This window comes from Sinohyriopsis cumingii, chromosome 16, assembly GCF_028554795.1.
Source record: "Sinohyriopsis cumingii isolate HCF-2022 chromosome 16, ASM2855479v2, whole genome shotgun sequence".
Taxonomy (NCBI): Eukaryota; Metazoa; Mollusca; class Bivalvia; order Unionida; family Unionidae; genus Sinohyriopsis; species Sinohyriopsis cumingii.
This window is the reverse complement of record NC_142976.1, coordinates 42850795-42874693: the sequence shown is the minus strand read 5'-3', so window position 1 is coordinate 42874693 and position 23899 is coordinate 42850795. Positions and strand designations below refer to the sequence as shown.

The following is a 23899-nucleotide window of genomic DNA, read 5'->3' as shown; positions in this document are numbered from 1 at the left end:
CATGAAACTCCATTGACTGGTCATTTAGGGATTAATAAAGCTTATCACAAGATCTTGACTCACTTCTATTGGCCAAAAATCAAAAGTGTTGTTTGTAAATGCTGTAGATCTTGTCATACTTGTTAAATGGTATAAAAACCCAATCAGAAGATACCTAAGGCTCCTCTGCAACCTACCTATTCCTGCTTTTGACAAACCATCTTGTAAAATTATGGTAGATTGTGTTGGTCCCTTACCTAAGACCAAGTCAGGTAAGACCAAGTCACACCATTATTTGTGCGTCAGCAAGGTTTCCAGAGGCAGTTATGAATATTAGATCTAAAACAATAGTAAAAGCTTTAATAAGGTTTTTTTTTACTCAATTTGGCCTTCACAAATCTGTCCAATCTGATCAAGGCTCATATTTCATGCCTGGAATTTTCCAGCAAGTTATGTACGAATTAGGCATTCAACAATTCAAATCTTCTGCCTATCACCCTGAGAGCCAAGGGGCATTAGAAAGATTTCATCAGACTTAACAAATTTGATTTGATCTTAGTGTTTTGATATGGGTAAAGATTGGGATGAAGGCATTAATTTACTACTATTTGCTGTTAGGGAATCAGTTCAAGAATCTTTAGGTTTCAGTCCTTTTGAACTGGTTTTTGGACACACTGTGCGTAGACCATTTAAGTTATTGAAAGAAAAACTTCTTTCTAATGAAGATGCTAAGATTAATCTTCTTGATTATGTTTCTAATTTTAAATACAAGTTGTCAATGGCTTGTTAGGTCCCAAGAGCAAATCTGCACTCTACTCAATCCAAAATGAAGTTAAGATTTGATAAAAACTCAAAGAAAATGAGTTTTCAGCCTGGTGATGGAGTTCTGGCTCTCTTGCCCATACCACAAAATCCTCTTCAGGCCAAGTAAATGATTTAAATTACATCACAAATACTCCTGGGAGGAGAAAACAAAAACAACTTTGCCAAATAAACATGTTAAAGGAGTATATTGAAAGAGATAGCCAAGTTTACATGCACTTAATTTAGTTGTACCTGTCCCACTCATTGAAGATTTAAGTGAAGGAATATCATTGGATTCTGCTGATATTGGAGTGACAAATCTTCAGAATTCAGAAATTATGAAAGATCTGGATCAGAAACTTTCACATTTGCAAGAGCAAGAAAGAAATGAACTTAAACAGTTATTTTTTTAACATGAGCACTTATTTCCAGATGTTCCTACAAGAACAAACAAAATTTTCCATGACGTTGAAATTGTAAATTCCAAACCTGTGAAACAACACCTGTATAGGATGAACCCTATCAAGCAGGAATACTTGAAAAAAGAAATATAATATTTGCTGGAAAATGATTTCATAGAGCCCAGTAAAAGGGACTGGAGTTCACTATACATACTTGTTTCAAAACCAGATAAAACTTTGCGTATGTGCACTGATTATAGGAAGTTGAATAGTGTGACAAAAATAGATTCATTTCCATTACCAAGAATCGATGATTGTTTTGATAAGATCGGAAATGCCAAGGATATCACCAAATTTGACCTGAAAGGACTTTGGCAAATTCGCCTTTTGTGACTCCAGATCGACTTTATTAATATAAAGTGATGCCATTTGGGACAAAAGTGTCGCCAAGTAATTTTCAACGTCTAATGAATATGATCACTTCTGGCCTAGATAATTGAGATGCTGACATCAATGATGTCATCATCTACAATGACACCTGGAAAGAACATTTAGCAACAATTCAAAAATTCTTTGACAGACTCACAGATGCAAGTTTGACAATTTGTCCAAAAGCAAGTTCTGTTGTGCTAGTGTAACTTTTCTAGGACATATCGTGGGACATGGACAAGTTAAACCTAAAATGCTAAGGTCAAGGCTATCTCTGAATTCCCTGTGCCTGTTAATAAAAAGCAAATGATGCGATTTTTAGATATGGCTGGATAACTATTGGAAATTTTGTTCCAATTCTTCTATATTTGATGAACTGCTGACAAATTTATTAAGCAAGAAAAACAAGTTCCTTTCGACTGAAAAATGTCAGGAGGCTTTTGATTAGTTAAAAGCCATACTTAAAAGTACGCCAGTTCTTACAGCTCCAAATTTTAGTCAATCATTTAAACAGTCTGTTGTTGCAAGTGGGGGTTGGAGCAGTATTGATTCAAGAAGATAAAAATGGTATTGATCATCCAGAGTGCTATTTTTCCAAGAAATTAAATAAGCACCAAAGAAATTACTCAACAATCGAGAAAGAATGTTTAGCTTTGATATTGGCATTACAGCATTTTGAAGTTTACATTAGTTCAGCTCCTTCTTTCATTATTGTGTTTAGTGACTACAACCCCCTTACTTTCATCAGCAAGATGAAAAATAAAACTCAAAGACTATTAAGGTGGAGTTTGTTGTTACAGGAATATGATATTGACATCTGGCACCTCAAGGGAAAATATAATTTAATAGCAGATGCACTTTCCCACATATAGAAATGTATTATTTCATGTACTCTTTGTACAATTCATAAGAGTTCTTTTTAACCTTATGTATAACTGACCTATGATAAAAAGAAAGATTTTTCGTATAAATCTTTCTTTTTCTTTATGGAAGGAAGTGTTACATATATTTGATTTAATTTATATCTGATTTAATTTAATTGTTTGTTAGTTTTAAAAATTTTATTCCATTACATGTTATAGTAATGTAATTTTGTTTACTGTAATTTGACATTTTACAGAAATCAGTGTGACCTGACTGTTCTGTTGTAAACACCTAAAAATAGAACTTTGTATTTTTATGCTAACCTAGTTCCTGACCTGGATTCAAAATTACTAACAGTTCGAGTAAACAATTCATTTTTTTTATTCATTCTTAATGTGTGATTTTAGGGTGGAATCGAGGCAGTACTAGGTGTACGTGACTCTTTACATGTAATAGCCTCAATTTTGAAATTCTGGTTTTACTGGAATTTCTCAGTAGTCCGGTTTAATACCAATGTTTAGAGAAATAATCTCAGTTGGGCTTCTAAATACTCAGACGTCAAGGTGTTTGTTCTGCTGTGACCAGTTGGAGTTTCATTTTAATTTTTCTTCAGATTATTTGGATTTTAAGAGATTAGTTCTTTTCCCTGAAGAATATTTAAGTGCTCATACAGAATTCATGGACAAAGACATTTATTGAAATTTTATTTGGAATTCAAACACCGGATTATTTTCTGTGGTTCAACAAAGAACTGTTGACACTTCAGTGCTATATAGGCTACAGTATACATCATTGCCTTCCATTTTGGATTTTTGTTGGGACTCGAACTCAAATTCATTTGAACATTATACTACTAGGACTAATAAATTTTTAATTCTTGGATTATTCTTGGATTTGATTCTTAAAATCATAAGTTTTTTCTCTCAATTTTACCTTCTTTTCCTAGGGAAATAAATTATTTGTTAAATTTTACAAAGCTTGTTGTCTTCACTCCTTTCTTGTTACTGTTTATGAGAGCATAAATACATAACAGTTATACTAATTTCAGGAGCTAATAAACAAAGCTACTTGGGACTTGGTCCAGATGTACAAGTCCACAGTTGGACTGAAAGCACAAAGCCAGATATTGAAGGTCCTCTTCCAGCGAGAGGGACGACTGTACCAGATTGATGGAATCCCAGTCTTCCAGAAACTTGATCAGCTTGTCCACAAAGCTGCTGTATATAAACAGTGGAGCATCGTTCGACTGTGTGCTGCTTTGCTAGGAAAAACAGTGGACAGCTTGGCACCCTCTGTTACAACAATACTTGTCCGAGGGAAACACGTGAGTTTTAAGCCCATTTATCCAAAGGTCCTGAAAATATTTGTGAGGATACTTTGACTCCTCTGTTCTTTGCCATGTTGCTTATCTGTTGGCCATGAACCATTGATAAAGTAGATACTATTTCACTCAAATGTGGTAAAATATTATATTTGTTGAATGAGGGAAATTTTCAAATGAAGTATAATGTTCATTTTAAGTCTGTATTTTATACCATTGCATAGAGCAACTCCCCAAGATATGTCAACTGCGACATTCGTAAACTCAGATACGTAAATGAATCACCTGTTCTAGGCTTCCTGTTTTTGCGATCTATGAATCGAGTGCACCTGACGTATATAGCTCCGCTTCTCCTCTCATGTAAATCATTTCTGTTAAATCTTTTCATAATTTTAAGGATTTTTATTGTGTTTAGTAGAAGTTAGCCTTCCTCATGACATAAAAGTGAAAGAACGATAGTAAAACCCAATTTATATAAAAACTGGCTTACTTAGAGGTCCCAGGAATGTCTGTATACACTGGTTCAGAATGTCTACAATTATTCTGGTTACTACCAGTCCTCTTGGGGCAAGCTTATTATTCTGACATTGAACATTTGCATTCAGCACATGATTTATAATGTGTCACATCCAATTAACCCATAAGTTCACAAAGGAATAAATATTAAAAAAATTTAAGAATAACTCTATTTTAGGTTTTTAAAAAAATCTTAGATTTTTCTTACATGTGTACATTTTAATTAATGGATCACATCCCAATCCCATTTATACTATATCCAGTTTCCATCATTTGTTTTTGCTTTTCATTCATAAAATCTTGCTAAGCTTAATGTCATCAAATCATCTGCTTTGCAATTTAGGTAATACCAGACCTGCCAACCCTTATGATTTTGCCATAAGTCTTATCAAAATGACCCTTAAAATACGGACTTACAGAATAAAAGCAAAACCTATAGAAAAATGATTGTTGCCGAAAAATCTGTATAACTGGTTCATCTGTGTTTGATTTGGATCCAGGTTTCATATTAGAATTAGTGTAATTAGTCAGGGAACCAGACTAACTTTAGAGCAGTACCTCAGACACTTTAAACTGCACATATTTTTTTCATGCAAAGCATCTGCATGATCAAACTGTTGATTATGGACTTTGTATAAATGGCATCTAGTATGCGATGCATGTTGAAGACAAAGTGGAAATTAAGCCTCTTAAAAAGTGTTAATAATCGGCACAGAAGGATAAAATGGAATATTTTTATTGTTGTGAATAAAAGCAGGAAGGGAAACAATTACATTTATTCTATATCACATGTCAATTTTAGTATGTCTCTTGGCAGGAGATATGATTGCCGTCATCATTTGACTTACTTAAAGTTGAGAAATAGCAAGCCATTGAGCTGCATTGGGTTTGGAACTGAAGTTTATGCAACTGTACTAGTGGTCATGATGTGTATGTGTACTTTACAAACTTTTCTTTTGAACATAATGTTTACCGTTGCTTCATGTTTCAAATACCAAACTTGTAAATACATTTCCACTTTTACACTAGCAATTTATGATATTTTGTTACCTTACCGAAAACTGGTCAGACTTAACGGGGAAAAAAAAACAACTGCCTTACTGAGACGGTCTCATCAGGGTTGGCAGGTCTGCAATACATGCAGAATTGGTTAAATGGCCAAAGCTGTTTGATACAGTTTTGAAGTTTTTTTTAAAATCTAACTTGTGATGACCCATTAAGAGTGAATTGTCAAGCTCACAAATTTTGTTTCAGTGTGGGTTCTTTCATCCACAGTACAAAGGCAAGTTAATCAACCCTATTATAAAATGTGCGTTCTAGACATGGGGTATATAATTTAAGCCATGGGGATTATGGTCACCTACAAATACACTATGTAATTACAAAGAATATCATAAATCCTTATTATTTTAAGGAACACGGGCATGCAAATGTGTAAATTATATCTATGAATTTAATTTTGAATATTTTTATTAAATATATTGCTTTAACATTACATTCTCAACAAAACAGTTTCTTCCCTTTAATACCATTCCACAGATGGTCATTGTATTTCACAATTACCATGGTAATAGGATGTTCTCTGTAGAGTACCACCCATCAGTGGTTACATGTGAATACCCATCACTTTGTCAGACCCATTGATTGGAAAAAATTATTCACTATTACCAATGCCTCACATGTTGATTACTGATGCAGTAAGATAAAAATGCAGAAATAGGTATATTGTAACTGCTTGGTTTCTAAGTAGCAACATGGTAATAGAATGTACCAGTCCAAAGATTTTTCATTTCACACTTTCATGTACCATTCCGCAAAAGATTGTTGTTTTTTATCAGTTAGTTATGGTGGCGCTCTACAGTTTCGTATTTTGCATAGGGTTAGAATTTTAAAGAAAAAGAATTTCCCTCGGTTTTCCTCACTATTTATAATGGCTGTTTAAAAATAACCTTGTATATCTTAGGTATAATTCAAAGAACCTTTAATTCCCTTTATTTTGGTGTATGATTGATGGATATACAGCTTGGCCTTACTCCAGATGTATACCTTTCAAGAAAGTACTAGCTCCTCTTGGTCATTTTCACTTCCTGAACTTCAGAGGTAAATTGTATAAAAAAAAAGAGCTGATAACTTTTTTTTACATTTTATATATTTGGTAATTCATTTATTGCACTTTCAGAAGCTGGTATTGTCTATTCTGGCAAAATTCATTTCCCCTATTTTAATAGCTGCTATGGATAGTGTACTTTAGACTAATTCAGGCTGATTTTTTAGCACAAGGGAGCAGTCATTTTAGTTAGCAGTGTGCTTAAATCATGTACAATTTCCAAAAGTACAGTATCCAAAAAAATATCATCCACATTACATTAATGCAGCATATAGGTATGCCAAAATTCTCTCCATTGTGCATGTTTTAAATGCAAACAACTTCCCCTTACTTACATCACTGTCTCAAAAGTGCATAATAACTGGTGAGCGCCCCCTATATCACTCTATCTGTTTTCAGACACCAAAATTATTTTGCCCCAAATAAATTTTTGAGGCAATTTTTAGACATTATTTTAAAACATTTAGTCACTTTTCTGACAAAAGGTAAGAGTCAGGTTGTTGAAAATTGTTAGAACCATTCTATTCATTTACAATGGTACAATGAATGCATTTGTTGAAAATTATTAGAACCATTCTATTCATTTACAATGGTACAATGAATGCATTTGTTGAAAATTGCTAGAACCATTCTGCTCATTTACAATGGCATGATGAATGCATTTGTTGAAAATTGTTAGAACCATTCTGTTCATTTACAATGGTACAATGAATGCATTTGTTGAAAATTGCTAGAACCATTCTATTCATTTACAATGGTACAATAAATGCATTTATTGAAAATTGCTAAAACCATTCTGTTCAATTTCAATGGTGTTGGGGGCGCTCACCAGTTAATATGTACTTTTGAGAGAGTGACATATGTAAGGTGAAGTAGTTCGCATTTAAAACATGCACAATGGAGAGAATGTTGGCATACCTCTATGCTACATTAATGTGGATGATATTTCTTTGGATATTGTACTTTTGGAAATTTTACATGATTTAAGCACACTGCTAACTAAAGTCACTGCTCCCTTGTGTTAAAAAATCAGCCTGAATTAGTCTAAAGTACACTATCCATAGCAGCTATTAAAATAGGGAAAATTAATTTTGCCAGACTAGACAATACCAGCTTCTGAAAGTGTAATGAATGAATTATCAAATATATAAAATGTAAAAAAAGTTATCGGCTCTTTTTTATACAATTTACCTCTGAAGTTCAGGAAGTGAAAATGACCATGTAGAGCTAGCACTTTTTTGAAAGGTGCACATCTGAAGTAAGGCCAAGTTATATACTCTATAACCCATAGCACACCCATCAATCATACACTAAAATAAAGGGAATTAAAGGTTCTTTGAATTATACCTAAGATATACAAGGTCTTTTTTAAATAGCCAGTATAACCAGTGAGGAAAGCCAGGGAAATTCTTTTTCTTTAAAATACTAACCCTATGCAAAATACGAAACTGCAGAGTGCCACCATCATGAATGCATTTGTTGAAAATTGTTAGAATCATTCTATTCATTTACAATGGTACAATGAATGCTTTTGTTGAAAATTGCTAGAACCATTCTGTTCATTTACAATGGTACAGTGAATGCATTTGTTGAAAATTGCTAAAACCATTCTGCTCATTTACAATGGTATGATGAGTGCATTATTTTAAATAATATTAATTACCTTTGAGAACAAATTAAAAAACATTGAAACATTAAAAGGCTATATCACATTATTAAAAGCGAAAACCATCAAAGACAAAATCTTGATCTCAAAAATGTTGTTTAGCACCTTCATTTTGGATATTATTAAAACCTGCACCTCTTCATGTAGAGGTCACATATTTAAGAATTAGTTTCATTGAATAATAACTTTCTGAGAAAAAAAAGAGTAACTTAGTACAAAGCAGGTCCTTATTTTATGTGTTTTATATATTGTTAAGAATTGACAAGTGTTGGAATTATATTCAGTTTGCAGGTAGTCTTATGTAAATGTTGGGACCCAACCACAGCAACTGGATCAGTTAATTGGTTCTGTTACAGTAGTCCCCATCTTGAATGGCCCCCCTGACCAGCGGCCACCCGCTCCTTACGGCCAGAATCAGTTGGCACCGACGAGTTTGTGTTCAAAAGTACCCCTTGCGAAAGGACACCCGGCTAACGCGACCAGCGGCCAGCATATTAGTGCAAAATCATAAAATTTACCCCTCACAAGCGGCCGCATTTTATTTGAATATGTATCCAGAACCAGCATTGTATTCATAACGTATATTAAGTAATCCGATTTCTGTTTCACGATGTCAGGTTTTCGTTACTGAAAGAAGTGTTGAGTAAAGTACATTTACCACTAAGGTTAATATTATATCATTTACGCCTCACGAGAAGCCAAATTTATTCCATAAAAACCGAGAAAGACTCAAATTTTAATCCATACAAAAGGGTACGTACATGAAATCCAATTAGCCTTACTGCTGTGTTATCATAAGATGTCCGATTTAGTCACTCTGATAATTGTTAAGAATACAATTATCGAACAGTAGTAACAGCTGAGAAGTGGCAGTATCGATGTACAATACCCAAGTCAGCAGGAAAATGGTTTAATAGCCTTTATGGCTTCCCTTAGTAAGATGTTGAGCTTGTTCACTTTGGTAATCAGTGGCTATTACTACTGACAATAATTGTCAAAATTACGAATCCTAGCGGCCGCGAGGTCAAATCTGCGTGATGTTAATGGTACATATCGAAGCCGTTTTGGCTTCTCTCACCTAGTTTCAAGAAATGTATAAAAACAATAGGGTACCAGACTGCGACTAACGAATCACGTGACAAGATGACTTCTTTAAAAACACACGGCAATTTGTTTAGATGCATACAAAATTGTTTTATCAGTATTGTAGTTGGCAACATGAATAACTTACAGCGAAAAGATCAACATGTCATCGAGGAAAATAAAAATTCTCAGTTTAGAGGAGAACGTGAAAGTAATTCAACTGACGGGGGTGGGTGGTCGTCGAGGATCCTTGCAGAAAACTAACGTCGGGAAGACTCAGATAAACAATATCGTGAAAGATAATGAAACAATTCTGCAGAAGTGGAAAGGTGAAATGGACAGAGAAAGGAAGATTGTTTGAGCCAGGAGACATTTGTATCCTGATTTGAAAGACAAGAAAAAGCAAAAAATTTGTCAGTTGAACTGGGATATGACGACTTTACCACAAGTAACGGATGGTTGCACAGATTTCAAGTGCGACACAATATCAAGTGTTCTGTCATTAGCGGCGAATCAGCTGATGTTAATAATGAAGTTGTCGAAGATTGGAACAAAAGACTAAACGATATATGCAGGGGATATGACAGCAAGGATATTTTTAATGTGATGAGACTGGTTTATTTTTTAGACTGTTACCAACAAAGTGACGTGATGTGAACTGTAACATAATTGTAAAGACAGTTTTAAAACTGTATCAGTGGTTATTCATAGCATTCTTTTGCAAATGATGACAAAGTTTGTTTTACATTTATTTCACATCATGCATGTGATTTTTTAATTAAAATATTAAATATTTAAAATTAAATGTACTTGTGACTTTTTTCATATGTATTTACTATTCGCATTTGTCATCCCCCTCTAGAAAGGCCACCCGCATTATAAGGCCACTTCCCTGCTGCATTAGGGGTGGCCTTATAAGAGGGGGACTACTGTACTAGTAGAAGTACCTTTCCACTCTCTCACCTGCTGCGGAAGTGTACTATTGCTGTGGAAATACACTACAGTGGAACCTGTCTTGAAAGACCACCCCTTCTGCCAAAACATAATGGTCTCTCATGACAGGTGGTCTCTCATAACAGGTTATAACAATATATAATCTCTAAATCTGTACATGGAGAACCTGGTCTCTCAAGACAGGCGGTCTCTCATAGCAGTGGTCTCTCAAGACAGGTTTTACTGTATTTCTTTAACTGTCTGGAAAATGACAATTAAGAATCATCCTGTCATATATTTTTTCTTTTTTTTAATTCAGTGACCAACTTGAAGGTCAGTCTGAGCTATATTTTGAAGTAGATTTTCATGGCTGATAAGTGATGGCATATTTCATGTGTGAAGTTATATTTTCTAACATGTGTGCATTTTCTTATGGACTTAATAAACTGGATGAAAGTAAGCAAGTCAATTATCTTTTCATTCAGTAATGTGTGTGAAAGTGTGGCAGCTTTGTTGAGGGACTCAAGAGGTAGCTGGATATCACATGTTTGAATTGGGTGGTTGTGCCTGAATATTTTACTTGGTTTTTTGTGTGTGCCTTCAGACAGTAAAGGAAATACTGTGGTGTGTTTTTGAACTGTAAAAGAATTATTTATGTTTTGCTTTTCAAAAGAAATATAAGATACAGTACTATTAAATAATGACTTTGGGTTTTACTGATGAAAAACAGACCTAATTTCAAGTATGTTGCTCAGTGGCCCTCTTAGCTTTGGCTGTGGCTGTCAGTCAGCTGTCAGCTTACATATATCAACCAGTGTTATAACCAACTTGCATGTGAATGTTTGCTGAGTTTCATGATGAGTTCTTGTTTGGGTTGGTCAGGTGATAGGACAGGGTGTCCAGTTTGTTACCTAGGGAGTTTTTACTTATACAGTTTCGAATCTGTATTTCTTTAACATCTCTTGTGTAAGTTTTTTAAAAACTTCTTACCACATACTTAAAACCCCTTTGTTAATAACAATAATCTCTGTTGATCACAGTGGTCTCTTTCAATCACATCACAGTGATCTCTGTTAATCACAGTCATCTCTGTTAAACACAGTCATCTCTGTTAAGGAGAATAAGGTCAGTTTTAAAGATATTATTAATAAGTGTGATTCTTCATTCTTTCAATTGGTCAGGTATAAGGAGCAGTCTAAGTTTCTAACATTGTTACATATTCCATTTTGCTTCTTATATCAAAGGTCAAGATAAAATTATATTTCTCAAATGACTTTTGTAGATGTCTACACAGATCTCATGACACATCTAATTTCTGTTGACAGATTGGATGACATCTCCAATTTCTGTAAACAGATCTGATGGCACCTTCAATTTCTGTACACAGATCTGATGACAACTCTAATTGTGGTATCAAATCTGATGACATCTCCAATTTCTGTATACAGATCTGATGATACCTCCAATTTCTATACACAGATCTGACGACGCTTCTAATTTTCCGTACACAGATCTTATGACATCTCCAATTTCTGTATACAGATCTGTTGATACCTTCAATATCTCAACACAGATATGATGATACTTTCAATTTCTGTACACTGATCTGATGATACTTTCAATTTCTGTACACTGATCTGATGATACTTCCAATTTCTGTACACAGGTCTGATGATACTTTCAATTTCTGTACATAGTTCTGATGACACCTTCAATTTCTGCACACAGATCTGATGACATCTCCATTTTATGTACACAGATCTGATGACACCTCTAATTTATGTACATATATCTGATGACATCTCCATTTTCTGTACACAGTTCTGATGATACCTCTAATTCTGGTATCAGATCTGATGACACCTATAATTTATGTTCACAGATCTGATGATATCTTCATTTTCTGTACACACAGTACTTTGTCCTAGAATTTGTGTGTCAGTCTAGAGGTATTTTATTCACCATCAAAGTTAAATGCCTTAAAGGATAAAAACCAAATCAGTCACTTCTTCAAATGATCCAGATAGTGGCTTCAGATTATGCTATGGTGGAGTTTCCTACTGCCATGCTGTATTCAAAATCAGTTGTGAAATTGTAATGCTTTTTTCTGATTGGTAAAACACCACAGTATGTAGTTACATGTATACAGTTTATGATAAACTGTCAGCTACATGTATGCAATTCATAAACTGTCAGCTACCATATTTGCTGGCCTATAAGTCGATGCAGAGTACAAGTCGAATGAGCAAATTTGGTAAATTTTCCATCCTTCATGATAAGTCGATGCTGATTATAAGACGAGGCCAGATCAACACCTCGGCTTCTTCTTTTTCACTTCGTTCCACACAGCATTGCGGATTTTATCCTATCTCTAACCTTTCCAGTCTGAATCATTAAATTTAACTAAAAGAACCTAATTTGTTTCACACAAAGTATTTTAAATGTATTATGTACTTCTAGCTACAAATGATTACAATGACCTGAAAATTTATTGAGTTACAGATAAAATTTGCAGTGCTGTGTGGAATTAAACTATAATAACTTATGGTTTCATAAATAAAAGAATCACTGTATCCTATTTCAGATTACCAGCAATAGGAAAATTGCATCATTAATGCTAAGATGTTTTTCCACATATTTTTGGGAAAGAGAGATACAGAGAGAGGGATGCATATGTATTCCATCGCATTTTTCTTGCACCTCATGATCAAAATAAAATATGGCCTGATATATATGAGAGAGAGAGAAAGAGAGAGATTCCAGCTCTTAATTGGTTTTTTTAAACCATATTGTCCCTGTTTAGCTGAAACTTTTGTGAAAGAAAGGAAACATTAATAGATTAAATAGTAAGTGTGAACTATGAAAATACATGCCATACTCCTTCAGGGTTTAAATATTCACAATAGTTATATCCATAAAGACTCCATTTAGGTCAAATCCCAAGAATAACAACCTTTCCATTTCTAACAAATAAGATTTTTTTTTTAAAGTGCATGTACTCTTCCTGTAGTTAGGCAGCAATTGTTTTTGATCTTTGCTCATGATATATGTTGCTGTAATTGCTGTCAGTCCTATTGGCAAATTCAAAAGATGTCACTGGTTGAGAAATTTACACGAGTAACCAACCACCAGGCATTTTCTTTCATTATATGGTAACATATTCATAATATACCAATGGGTAGCCTCATTTCCTTATTGGTAACCTCACTAACCTGATCTGGTCTGCTGAATCTTGACCTCAAGTGTTAGCGTAAGAAAACCTGACTACAGCTGTAGCGTATTTAACTAGCATGTAAATACCACTACAAAGCCACGTAATTCTTGGACAATGAAAGTGACAACTAAAATTAGAAGGAATTGCTTACCTTGTGGTGATAATTAATATTTTGAAATATGGTACTGCACTTTTGTACACGAAAAAGATAATAGACATCAAGTGAATACAGATTTCTGTACAATCTCTCTCTCTGTCTCTCATAATGGGGCATAATTTTTATTTGATCATGAGGTGCAATAACAACATTGTGATGGAGTATCTGTTTTTGTCATGGTTATTCATCTTCTAACTTGTAAATTCTAATGCATATATATCAAATTTAAACAACGTATATTACAGACAATGTATATTACTAATGCTTGCTGCTTTAGTGCAATTACATCTGATATAAGTTAGTTTTAAATACTGATGATCATGTAATTGTTTGAAATTCTTTTATATTTTTTCCATACACAATCTTTTCTCCAAAATGAGATATTATAATAAACATTATTTTTCATACTCTTGGAGAATTGTTTTCCATGTGAAAAATGATGTGACGTACAATAAACTGATTCGGATGACAAAACCATATATAAGTCGATTTAAAGTATAAGACAAAGCTAAGATTTTCTGGTACAAAGTATCGTCTTATAGGCTGCTAAATATGGTACATATTTATAGATCATGATAAACTGTCAGTTGCGTGTATGCAATTCATAAACTGTCAGCTACATGTACACAGTTCATGATAAACTGTCAGCTACATGTATACAGTTCATGATAAACTGTCAGCCACATGTATGCAGTTCATGATAAAACTTGGCTACATGTATACGGTTGATGATAAACTGTTAAACTGTCAGTTACATGTATACAATTTATGATAAACTCTCAGCTACATGTATCTCATTCAGGATCAACTGTCAGCTACATGTATGCAATTCTTAATAAACTGTCAGCTACATGTATGCATTTCTTAATAAACTGTCAGCTACATGTATACAGTTTATGATAACCTGTCAGCTACATGTATACAATTCATGGCAAACTGTCCAAAATAAAATACTTTATTATGAAGCATTGTGGGAGTGCCACAACAAATAATTTATTAGATTTTTTTCTCCACAAAATTTCACATGGTGCGTATACTATCAGAACGATTTGTTTTACCAACTCATTAATTATTGCTGGTAATTCAAGTATGTTAGTCATTGCTGCCAGAATTATCTGGTTTACCAATTCCATTGACTTTTCCTGGAAAATCAAGTATATTAAAGGTTGGTTATACTTCCAGCATTGCTGGCCTGGAGTGTTCCAAGTCGTCTAAAATGCTCACCTTTATTTGTCTCTGCCATCTCACCTCTCTGCACATTGGTTTGAGTTTCAGGCTTGGACAGTTTGGATATGTGAGAAAGCGTGTCACCAGCTTCCCATGGGTCAGTGGATCTTATTGCTTCTCAGGTTCTTCCTTGACCATTTATACTGGCTGCCATATTTAGCCTATTATGTGCTGAGAAATGGCATTAAACTCAAAAACAACAACAACATCTTCCAGCATTATCTGTTTTGCAAACTCTTGATAATTTGCTGCTGACTTGAATTATCTGTTTTAGTAACTCTGTGTGTCTGCTGGTAACTCAAGACTCTCATAATTACCTGTTCTGTTAACTCAGATGATGATTTGTTGTTAACTTGGAAATGTTAATAGTGGTTACAGTGCAGGATTTATCAGTTAACCAATGGTAATGATAGTTTGCTTGTAACTCAGATATATTAATGGTTGTTACAATTCCAGAATTATTTGCTTTACCATCACTATTAATGATTGCTGGTAACTTGGGTATGTTAATGATAGATATACTACAATAATTTTCAGTTTTATCAACTCTGTTGATGATTTGCAGGTAACTTGAAGATGTTAAGGGTGATTATTCAGTCAGAATTGTCAGTTTTACAACTGATGACTTTGATGACCTTTGTAAATAAAAAATGTTATTGGTGATCAGACTGCCATAATCTTTTATTTTAACTCGATTTGTGACAGCGACACAGCCATCATGTCCTTAAATCCCCTCACACTTTCTCTTCCTCATTTTCTGTCTCTTTGCCTTGCTATTTGTATTTTGCTTAAAACTATTAAGCTTTGTTGTATTCATTTCACAGATTCATTGTGTTTGAAATTTTGTTTATGTAGTCCATGATTTCTAGAATCTTTCTCCAATGACTTGTATTATTACAGACTTGGAGTTATAATCAAACAATCTTATAATTTTAGCTACAATGTTACTCTGTCTCTTCAGATCACAGTGGGGGTGTTTGGTCATGAGGAGGAGGTTATTGACAAACCAATCAGCCCGGATGAGATAAAGAGTATCATATACTCCAGATGCCAGCCGTATGACCTCTGTCAGGCAGTGCTGCAACAGGAGCTGATCTTGGCTATAGGGAAACTTATTACTACGTACACTGACATGTTCGATGGAATCCTCAAGATTCGCATAGGGTAAGCCTTCCTTTTAAAGTGTATATCAGACACCTGCAGCTTCCTTCAGGGCATGGGCCAGCTAGAGATATTTAAATGAACCTATGTGATGTAAACATAACTGGTTAAAACCAGACGCAGGTAATAGTTTGCACATGCCTGATGTATGTCATATGTTGTTCTTTGGGTACACCTTCATTTACAAAGTATATCATGCATTATGCTTGGACAGCCTCCAAATTTTCTGAAAATGTGTTTCACTGAATTAAAAACAAATAAAATTCACCTATTTAGATCAGGTAATTGAAATTTGAAATTTGTCCCATGTAATTTGGCACATTTTCGACAATTCATCGCAGCCATGACTTAAACTTTTATATCATACAACTTTTTATATCATATAACTGCTTTATCTCTGAAATCATTCTGCAGCTTTGTGATCCCAGTATATGCTGTGTATTTAGCTAACCTGTAAAGGCAAGTGAACTCAAGGTATTGCCCTACATTCATCTTATATCATCCATGATATTTCCATCACCAGTTGCTGTTGTCAACATGTTTGTAAATGCCACTTAACAAATTTCAACCAAAACTTGTCAAATGTCTTGGCATGATGACCTGTCAAAATAGTTCAAGTGATATTGATTCATTGTCAGATATGACCACAGTTAATTAAGATAGAAAAAGCTTTAAACAGCTAAAAATTGCTCAGAAGAATTTAATGGAAAGCAGCCAGCTTAGTGAGCCTTCAGGCTTGTACAAATGATGCCAATCCAGCATCAAACATGGCCACCAGTACTGAGAATAGAAAAACCTTTAGATGACTTCTCAGAAATCCACTCAACAGAATTTTGCCAAATTTTACAGAAATTATTCTGCTATATAGGGCTTTCAAATTCTTGCACACGATGCTGATCTGACACCAGTTTACTTTTAAAACAAATAATTACTATATGGTGGTCTTTTGTGTCCACACCCCATCCATCCCCACCCCTTTACACTTGTATACGTAGTTATTTAATGCATTTATCGACCCCAACCATTGTATTATAATGGAATTCCCCATTAAATGGCAACTTCAGACACATCCCAGTTAGTAGATCTACCAAGCAGAGTAACAAAAACATCAAAGACTTTAATTGACCATGTATACGTCACCAATACTAACAATCTGGTCAAAGTATTTGTGGCAGAATTAAGTGGAAGTGGTCACTTTCTGATTTAAATAACAAAATACAGTAACTTTTACTCTTTGAAATGAGAACCACAGGACTATAAAAATTCAGATCTTATAGAAATTTTGATGAGAAAAGATGTATTTATGACCAGATGCATGTGAGACTATGAAATTATATGAAGACCTGGACAAGATTCTTGTTACTTGGATGAAGTTCTTTAATGATAGTAGATGCACATGCTCCTTATATAATTCAGTAAAATGTTGGACACAACTGCATTAAACGGGGAACAAAAAGAAAGTTTTGGGTCAAGATCAGGAATAGAAACTATGGTGAAATAAGATTAGCAAATTTATTAGGAAGGATGTGAGAAACAGCTTGAGTCTGTTTATGAAAAGCCAGGTAACATTTGGAAACTATTCAGTTAACTTTGCAACAAGGTCCAAATAAAAAATAATTCTGCAGAAGAAAATAGGCTGGTAGATATCTCCAGTGAGATTAGGGCTCAAACTCTTATTTATATCTTCAGCCTGTGCTTCTCCAAGTTAGTCTTTCCTTAGATATGGAAATCGGCTGGTTAGAGAGACCAGATACAGGTTAAACTTTGTACCAAGTATGCTATACAAATTCCAGGTGTAAACAGGCTGGTCAGAGAGACCATATACAGACCAAACTCAGTACTAAGTATGCTATACAAATTCCAGGTGTAAACAGGCTGGTTAGAGAGACCAGATACAGACCAAACTCAGTACTAAGTATGCTATACAAATTCCAGGTGTAAACAGGCTGGTTAGAGAGACCATATACAGATCAAACTCAGTACTAAGTATGCTATACAAATTCCAGGTGTAAACAGGCTGGTCAGAGAGACCAGATACAGACCAAACTCAGTACTAAGTATGCTGTACAAATTCCAGGTGTAAACAGGCTGGTTAGAGAGACCAGATACAGACCAAACTCAGTACTAAGTATGCTGTACAAATTCCAGGTGTAAACAGGCTGGTCAGAGAGACCATATACAGACCAAACTCAGTACTAAGTATGCTGTACAAATTCCAGGTGTAAACAGGCTGGTCAGAGAGACCAGATACAGACCAAACTCAGTACTAAGTATGCTGTACAAATTCCAGGTGTAAACAGGCTGGTTAGAGAGACCATATACAGATCAAACTCAGTACTAAGTATGCTGTACAAATTCCAGGTGTAAACAGGCTGGTCGGAGAGACCATATACAGATCAAACTCAGTACTAAGTATGCTGTACAAATTCCAGGTGTAAACAGGCTGGTTAGAGAGACCAGATACAGATCAAACTCAGTACTAAGTATGCTGTACAAATTCCAGGTGTAAACAGGCTGGTTAGAGAGACCAGAAACAGATCAAACTCAGTACTAAGTATGCTATACAAATTCCAGGTGTAAACAGGCTGGTTAGAGAGACCAGATACAGACCAAACTCAGTACTAAGTATGCTGTACAAATTCCAGGTGTAAACAGGCTGGTTAGAGAGACCAGATACAGACCAAACTCAGTACTAAGTATGCTGTACAAATTCCAGGTGTAAACAGGCTGGTCAGAGAGACCATATACAGACCAAACTCAGTACTAAGTATGCTGTACAAATTCCAGGTGTAAACAGGCTGGTCAGAGAGACCAGATACAGACCAAAATCAGTACTAAGTATGCTGTACAAATTCCAGGTGTAAACAGGCTGGTTAGAGAGACCATATACAGATCAAACTCAGTACTAAGTATGCTGTACAAATTCCAGGTGTAAACAGGCTGGTCAGAGAGACCATATACAGATCAAACTCAGTACTAAGTATGCTGTACAAATTCCAGGTGTAAACAGGCTGGTTAGAGAGACCAGATACAGATCAAACTCAGTACTAAGTATGCTGTACAAATTCCAGGTGTAAACAGGCTGGTTAGAGAGACCATATACAGACCAAACTCAGTACTAAGTATGCTGTACAAAATCCAGGTGTAAACAGGCTGGTTAGAGAGACCAGATACAGACCAAACTCAGTTCTAAGTATGCTATACAAATTCCAGGTGTAAACAGGCTGGTTAGAGAGACCATATACAGACCAAACTCAGTACTAAGTATGCTGTACAAATTCCAGGTGTAAACAGGCTGGTCAGAGAGACCAGATACAGACCAAACTCAGTACTACCGTATTTGCCGGCCTATAAGTCATTGTGGAGTATAAGTCGAATCAGCAAATTGGGCAAACTTTCCATCCTTTTTCCTTATATAGGAAGATGAACAACCTTGAATTTTGTCACAATAAAGGTGTAAGAACCCTGTTTCACCACCCATTCAAACAGTGATTGGGTAGGGGCATTCGTATTATATGGACCTAACGCTAGTTTATATGTATGTATGTATATATATGTGTGTATATATATATCCTTTAAAGATTACCAACATATCATCTCTAAACACATGGGTTCGAGTCCCAGGCTTAGCTAGTGTGGGTATGTGAAAAAGCTTGGCTGTAGCAACATGTGGGTTGGTGGTGCTTTCTGCGATTTTTTGTGTTCTTCTTCCACCATATATCCTGGCTGCCATATGCTGAAAAATGGTGTTAAAGCCATGGTAACAGCAACTTTCTTTTTTGTGCATACTGCATGAACAGATTGGCTTCATCTCGATATTGCATGCACAAAAGAAATGTTCATCTCTCTTTTCAGGTGGTTTGTACGTGCAATGGAGATCGAGTTGGAGCAAGAAGACTCAGATAGAGTTAATATCCATTCATTATCTCCATACCAGATCAAGCAGCTGCTTATCTCAATCCTAAGCAAGCACCCACATGACATGGATCCCCGTGCTCCACTGCAAAGGCGCCAGCTAGATGGGGCGCTAAATAGGGTGCCAAAAGATTTATATGCTCATGTTTGGGAGATTCTAGAGAGAACGCCAGGTGGAATAAGAGTAGCCGGTTACCACCTGCCCCAGGTAGTATCATTGATCATCAATTAGAAAAATGGCTTTTAATTAATAGGTAATTGTGGATTTACTGTTGTATGTTAATTTTGGCAGTCTTATTACTTACTGCAAACAGAACTTTTAAATAATTTAAGTAAAATGATCCACCTGCAAAGAAATATGACTTGTTTCACATCACAGGCATACCCAGCAATTAAGAGGATCCAGTATGGCTATTAGGATCTGAGCCATCAAATATGACCACCGTTACTAAAATTAGAAAAACCTTTAAATGTCTTCATTTCCAAATCTGTTGAATAGAATTTGGCCAAACTTGACAGAAAGCATACTGGCTTGAACACTTTTCAAGTTTATGCAGGTAATGCAGATCTGCCATCAGCTATGGTGACTGTTATTAAAAATGGAGAACCCTTGAAACAACTTTTTCTCAAAAACTGCTGTTTAGAATTTGACTAAATTTGACTGAAAGCATCCTAGCATGAAGATCTTGACAATTTTCATGAATGATGCTCATCCACCTTCAGATATGGCCATTGTTAGTAAGAACAGAAAAACCTTGAATGAATTTCTCAGCAAAACCACTGAAAGCATCCTTGCATGAGGATCTTTCCAGCTTACATAAATGATCTGATCTACCACCTAATATGGACACTGTTACTAAAAACAAACCATTAAAATGACTTGGAAAAACTGCTGAACAGAATTTTAGCAGAAAGCATCCAAGCAAAAAGAACTTTCAGGTTTCAGCATTGATGCCAGTCTGCCATCAAATATGACTGCTGTTTAAAAGCTTCTAAAGAACCACTTAACAGAATTTGACCATATTTGTCAGAAAGTGTCATGGAGTTTGAATGGCTTTCAAAGATGGCTGCTATTACTAAACCTAGAAAATCATTTACAAAATTCGTAACATATGCAGTTTTCAGTTGAGAAATGTCTGCAGAAAGCATGCTATTGATCCAGATTTCTTGACCGGCTGCTGTTGCATTTGGCTGTTAGGTAGATGTCAACTTTGTAGGTAGTAAAATGGATCATATAAGAATATCAGAATACGTGATTTTATGTATGCAAAATTTGACAGCACTTAGGTAGGACAAGAACTCTCAGATTCAAAGTCTTTCCATGTGCTTCAACAAATGATAGCACACAGCAAACTGAGTATTATTCCTGTAATGAAATCACTTCATTTGTAATAGAGCTTCCTTCCAGTAGATCAGGGCAGTGCTAGAAGCATATATTACAATACATCTAACAGAGATATTCATTTATAACACAATAGTTTTATGTTTAGGAATTTCTTACAGAGGAAGGGGGCACTTTTGTGAAAGGTAGAGATTTGGGGGGAATAAAGCGGAATGGGTTTTTTGCAAGTTGAAATTGATAAAAGCACATTTATGTTTATCTGAGATTAAATGAACAGAAAAATAACTGGAATCAATAGAAAATAACAGTTTTAAGAATGTGTATTTGTGACCTGGAAAGTGGTCATGGTATGGAGGTGTGATGATTTTTGAAGGACAGTGAATTAAGAATGGAGGGCAAATAGATGATGCATTTCTCTGTTTCTACCAAGCTGGGATGATGATCAGTGCAGTGTGTATTAAGCCTGTGTCACTGCTTCGATCCTGACAATGTGTATTAAATCTAAGTCATTGCTTCAGTCCTAACAGTGTGTATTAATTCTGTGTCACTGCTTCAGTCCTAACAATGTGTATTAAGTCTGTGTCACTGCTTTAATTCTGACTGTGTTTAATAAGTCTGTGTTATTGCTTCTATCCTGATAATGTTTATAATATCTTTGTCATTGCATCAGTTCTGACTCTGTTAAAACTGTGTCATTGCTTCGATCCTGACAATTAAATTATGCATAAGGCTGTACCAACTTTCTATTTGTATAATCTAGTAGCAGTGTTGTAAACACAGCATTTGGAACACACACAGTCATGAAAATTATATAGCATTTGGAACACACACACACACACACACACACACAGTCATGAAAATTGTAATAATTCATGGATGCATCAAATATTCCACACCATAATAGATGGAGACTTTTTTCCATTTATTATATGAGTGTAGATGTACCCTGTTGTCTTGGAATTTTATTCCATTACTTGGGATATAGAGTTACTAGGAGATGATGAGGTGGGTAATAAACAGCTGAGAAAAAAAATTGGAATGTGATGTCTTTTGCAGATTTCTGATAGCATCAAAATGGTTGATTCAAACATATGAAGATTTTATGAGATGTAGAAGGCAAAATAATAATGAGATTTGACTTGAAAGACCACTGTTTTTAGAGACCATCTGTCATTTTAGCCTTGAAAGACCACTGTTTTTAGAGACCATCTGTTGTTATGGACTTGAAAGACCACTGCTTATGGAGACCATCTGTTGTTATAGACTTGAAAGACCACTGTTTTTAGAGACCATCTGTTGTTATAGACTTGAAAGACCACTGTTTTTAGAGACCATCTGTTGTTATAGACTTGAAAGACCACAGTTTTTAGAGACCATCTGTTGTTATAGACTTGAAAGACCACAGTTTTTAGAGACCATCTGTTGTTATAGACCATATTCTTAATGCACAGATCAGTTTTGCTGTAGAGATGATATTCATGTTGATCATCAGTCTTTAATAAAAGACATTCTGTTAACAGATGGAGTTATCTCCAAGACAGGTTGCACTGTACATACATTGCTGATAAATTATTGAGTGGATTTTAGATATCTTGGCAAAAGGTAGCAAAGTATCTTTGATTCTAAAGATTAATCAGTTTCTTGATTGTTGTTTCAGTATCCCACATTGGCAGATATGACAATGTATGAGATGAACTTTTCCCTCCTGGTGGAACAGATGCTGAGTAAAATTGCTGACCCTGCATATCGACAGTTAACAGTCGAGACTTTCATGGTAGTTTCCACAATTCTAGAGAGGAATCCTGAGTTGACATTCCCTCATCCAGTCAACATGGACAAGGTATGGGATGATTTATTGTAGAGCTATGCCAGTGGGAAAGCTAGACAAAGGAGTTGCATTTCAGCATTTGCAAACAGCACTCATAGCATCATCGACACTTTTTTTTAAAGATTTTGGAATTAAGTGTCAGTGAGTGGTTGCTTGTCTTATATTTTCAGCTCACCAGGCTGTAAGGCCAAGTGAGCTTGTGGTATGGCCCTTCATGTATCATACATCCATCAACAGTTGTTATTTTAAACTTTTCAAAATCATCAGTTTTGACCGATACAGTCAATCCCACTTATCTCAACTTTGGTTATCTGAAGAACCTTGTATGTCAAGGGGTTTGGTTCAGTCCTGAAAAAAATCCTTCTTTGTTATGCTGATGTTTCCCCACTTATCTTGACCCCTGCTAAGTTGATAGCCCCCTTTTGACGGGTGTTGGTTTTGGTCCAAATTAACATGAATACCCACTTAATTTGATGAAATGCAACTTTGAATATCCATCTCAGAGAAATTTTACAACAGATTATCTGGTGTTTCCACTACTATCAGTACCTTGTACCAGCAAGGATGGAAAAAGTCGATACAAGACCAAATTTTGCCTGTACAAATGCTACTCACTGAATCTCATCAATGCATGGTTTATCACTATCACAGAGTGGAGAAAATTATGTTGTAAACAATACTTTAACGAGTAAGGAAACTGAATGAATGTGTTTCTGATATTTACAGGAGCTGTGTTCATAATGGACACCATCACACATCAACACTATGACAATATAGTTCATTCCACTGTATCACAAATTTTATCTATCTGTAAACTCAGTCAATTATCAGGTCAGATTCATTAAATATAGCTACAAATACCTCATTCATTTTACACTATATATTTAAAATGAATTAATACTTCATTTAATGACACTAACCTCAGAATTGAAAAAATTACAAATAGGATAAA

At 35.1% G+C, this 23899-nt stretch overlaps 1 protein-coding gene across 1 annotated transcript in view; it reads left to right on the top strand.

Annotated features, from left to right (window-relative positions):
* Window positions 1-23899, top strand: part of LOC149780318 (phosphorylase b kinase regulatory subunit beta-like) — a 96355-nt gene that overhangs the window by 56441 nt on the left and 16015 nt on the right. The window contains exons 17-20 of the mRNA XM_089937159.1: window positions 3526-3801; window positions 15663-15865; window positions 19718-19985; window positions 22777-22959. Of these exons, the coding sequence (XP_089793285.1) occupies window positions 3526-3801; window positions 15663-15865; window positions 19718-19985; window positions 22777-22959 (930 nt within the window). The remainder of the gene's footprint in view (window positions 1-3525; window positions 3802-15662; window positions 15866-19717; window positions 19986-22776; window positions 22960-23899) is intronic.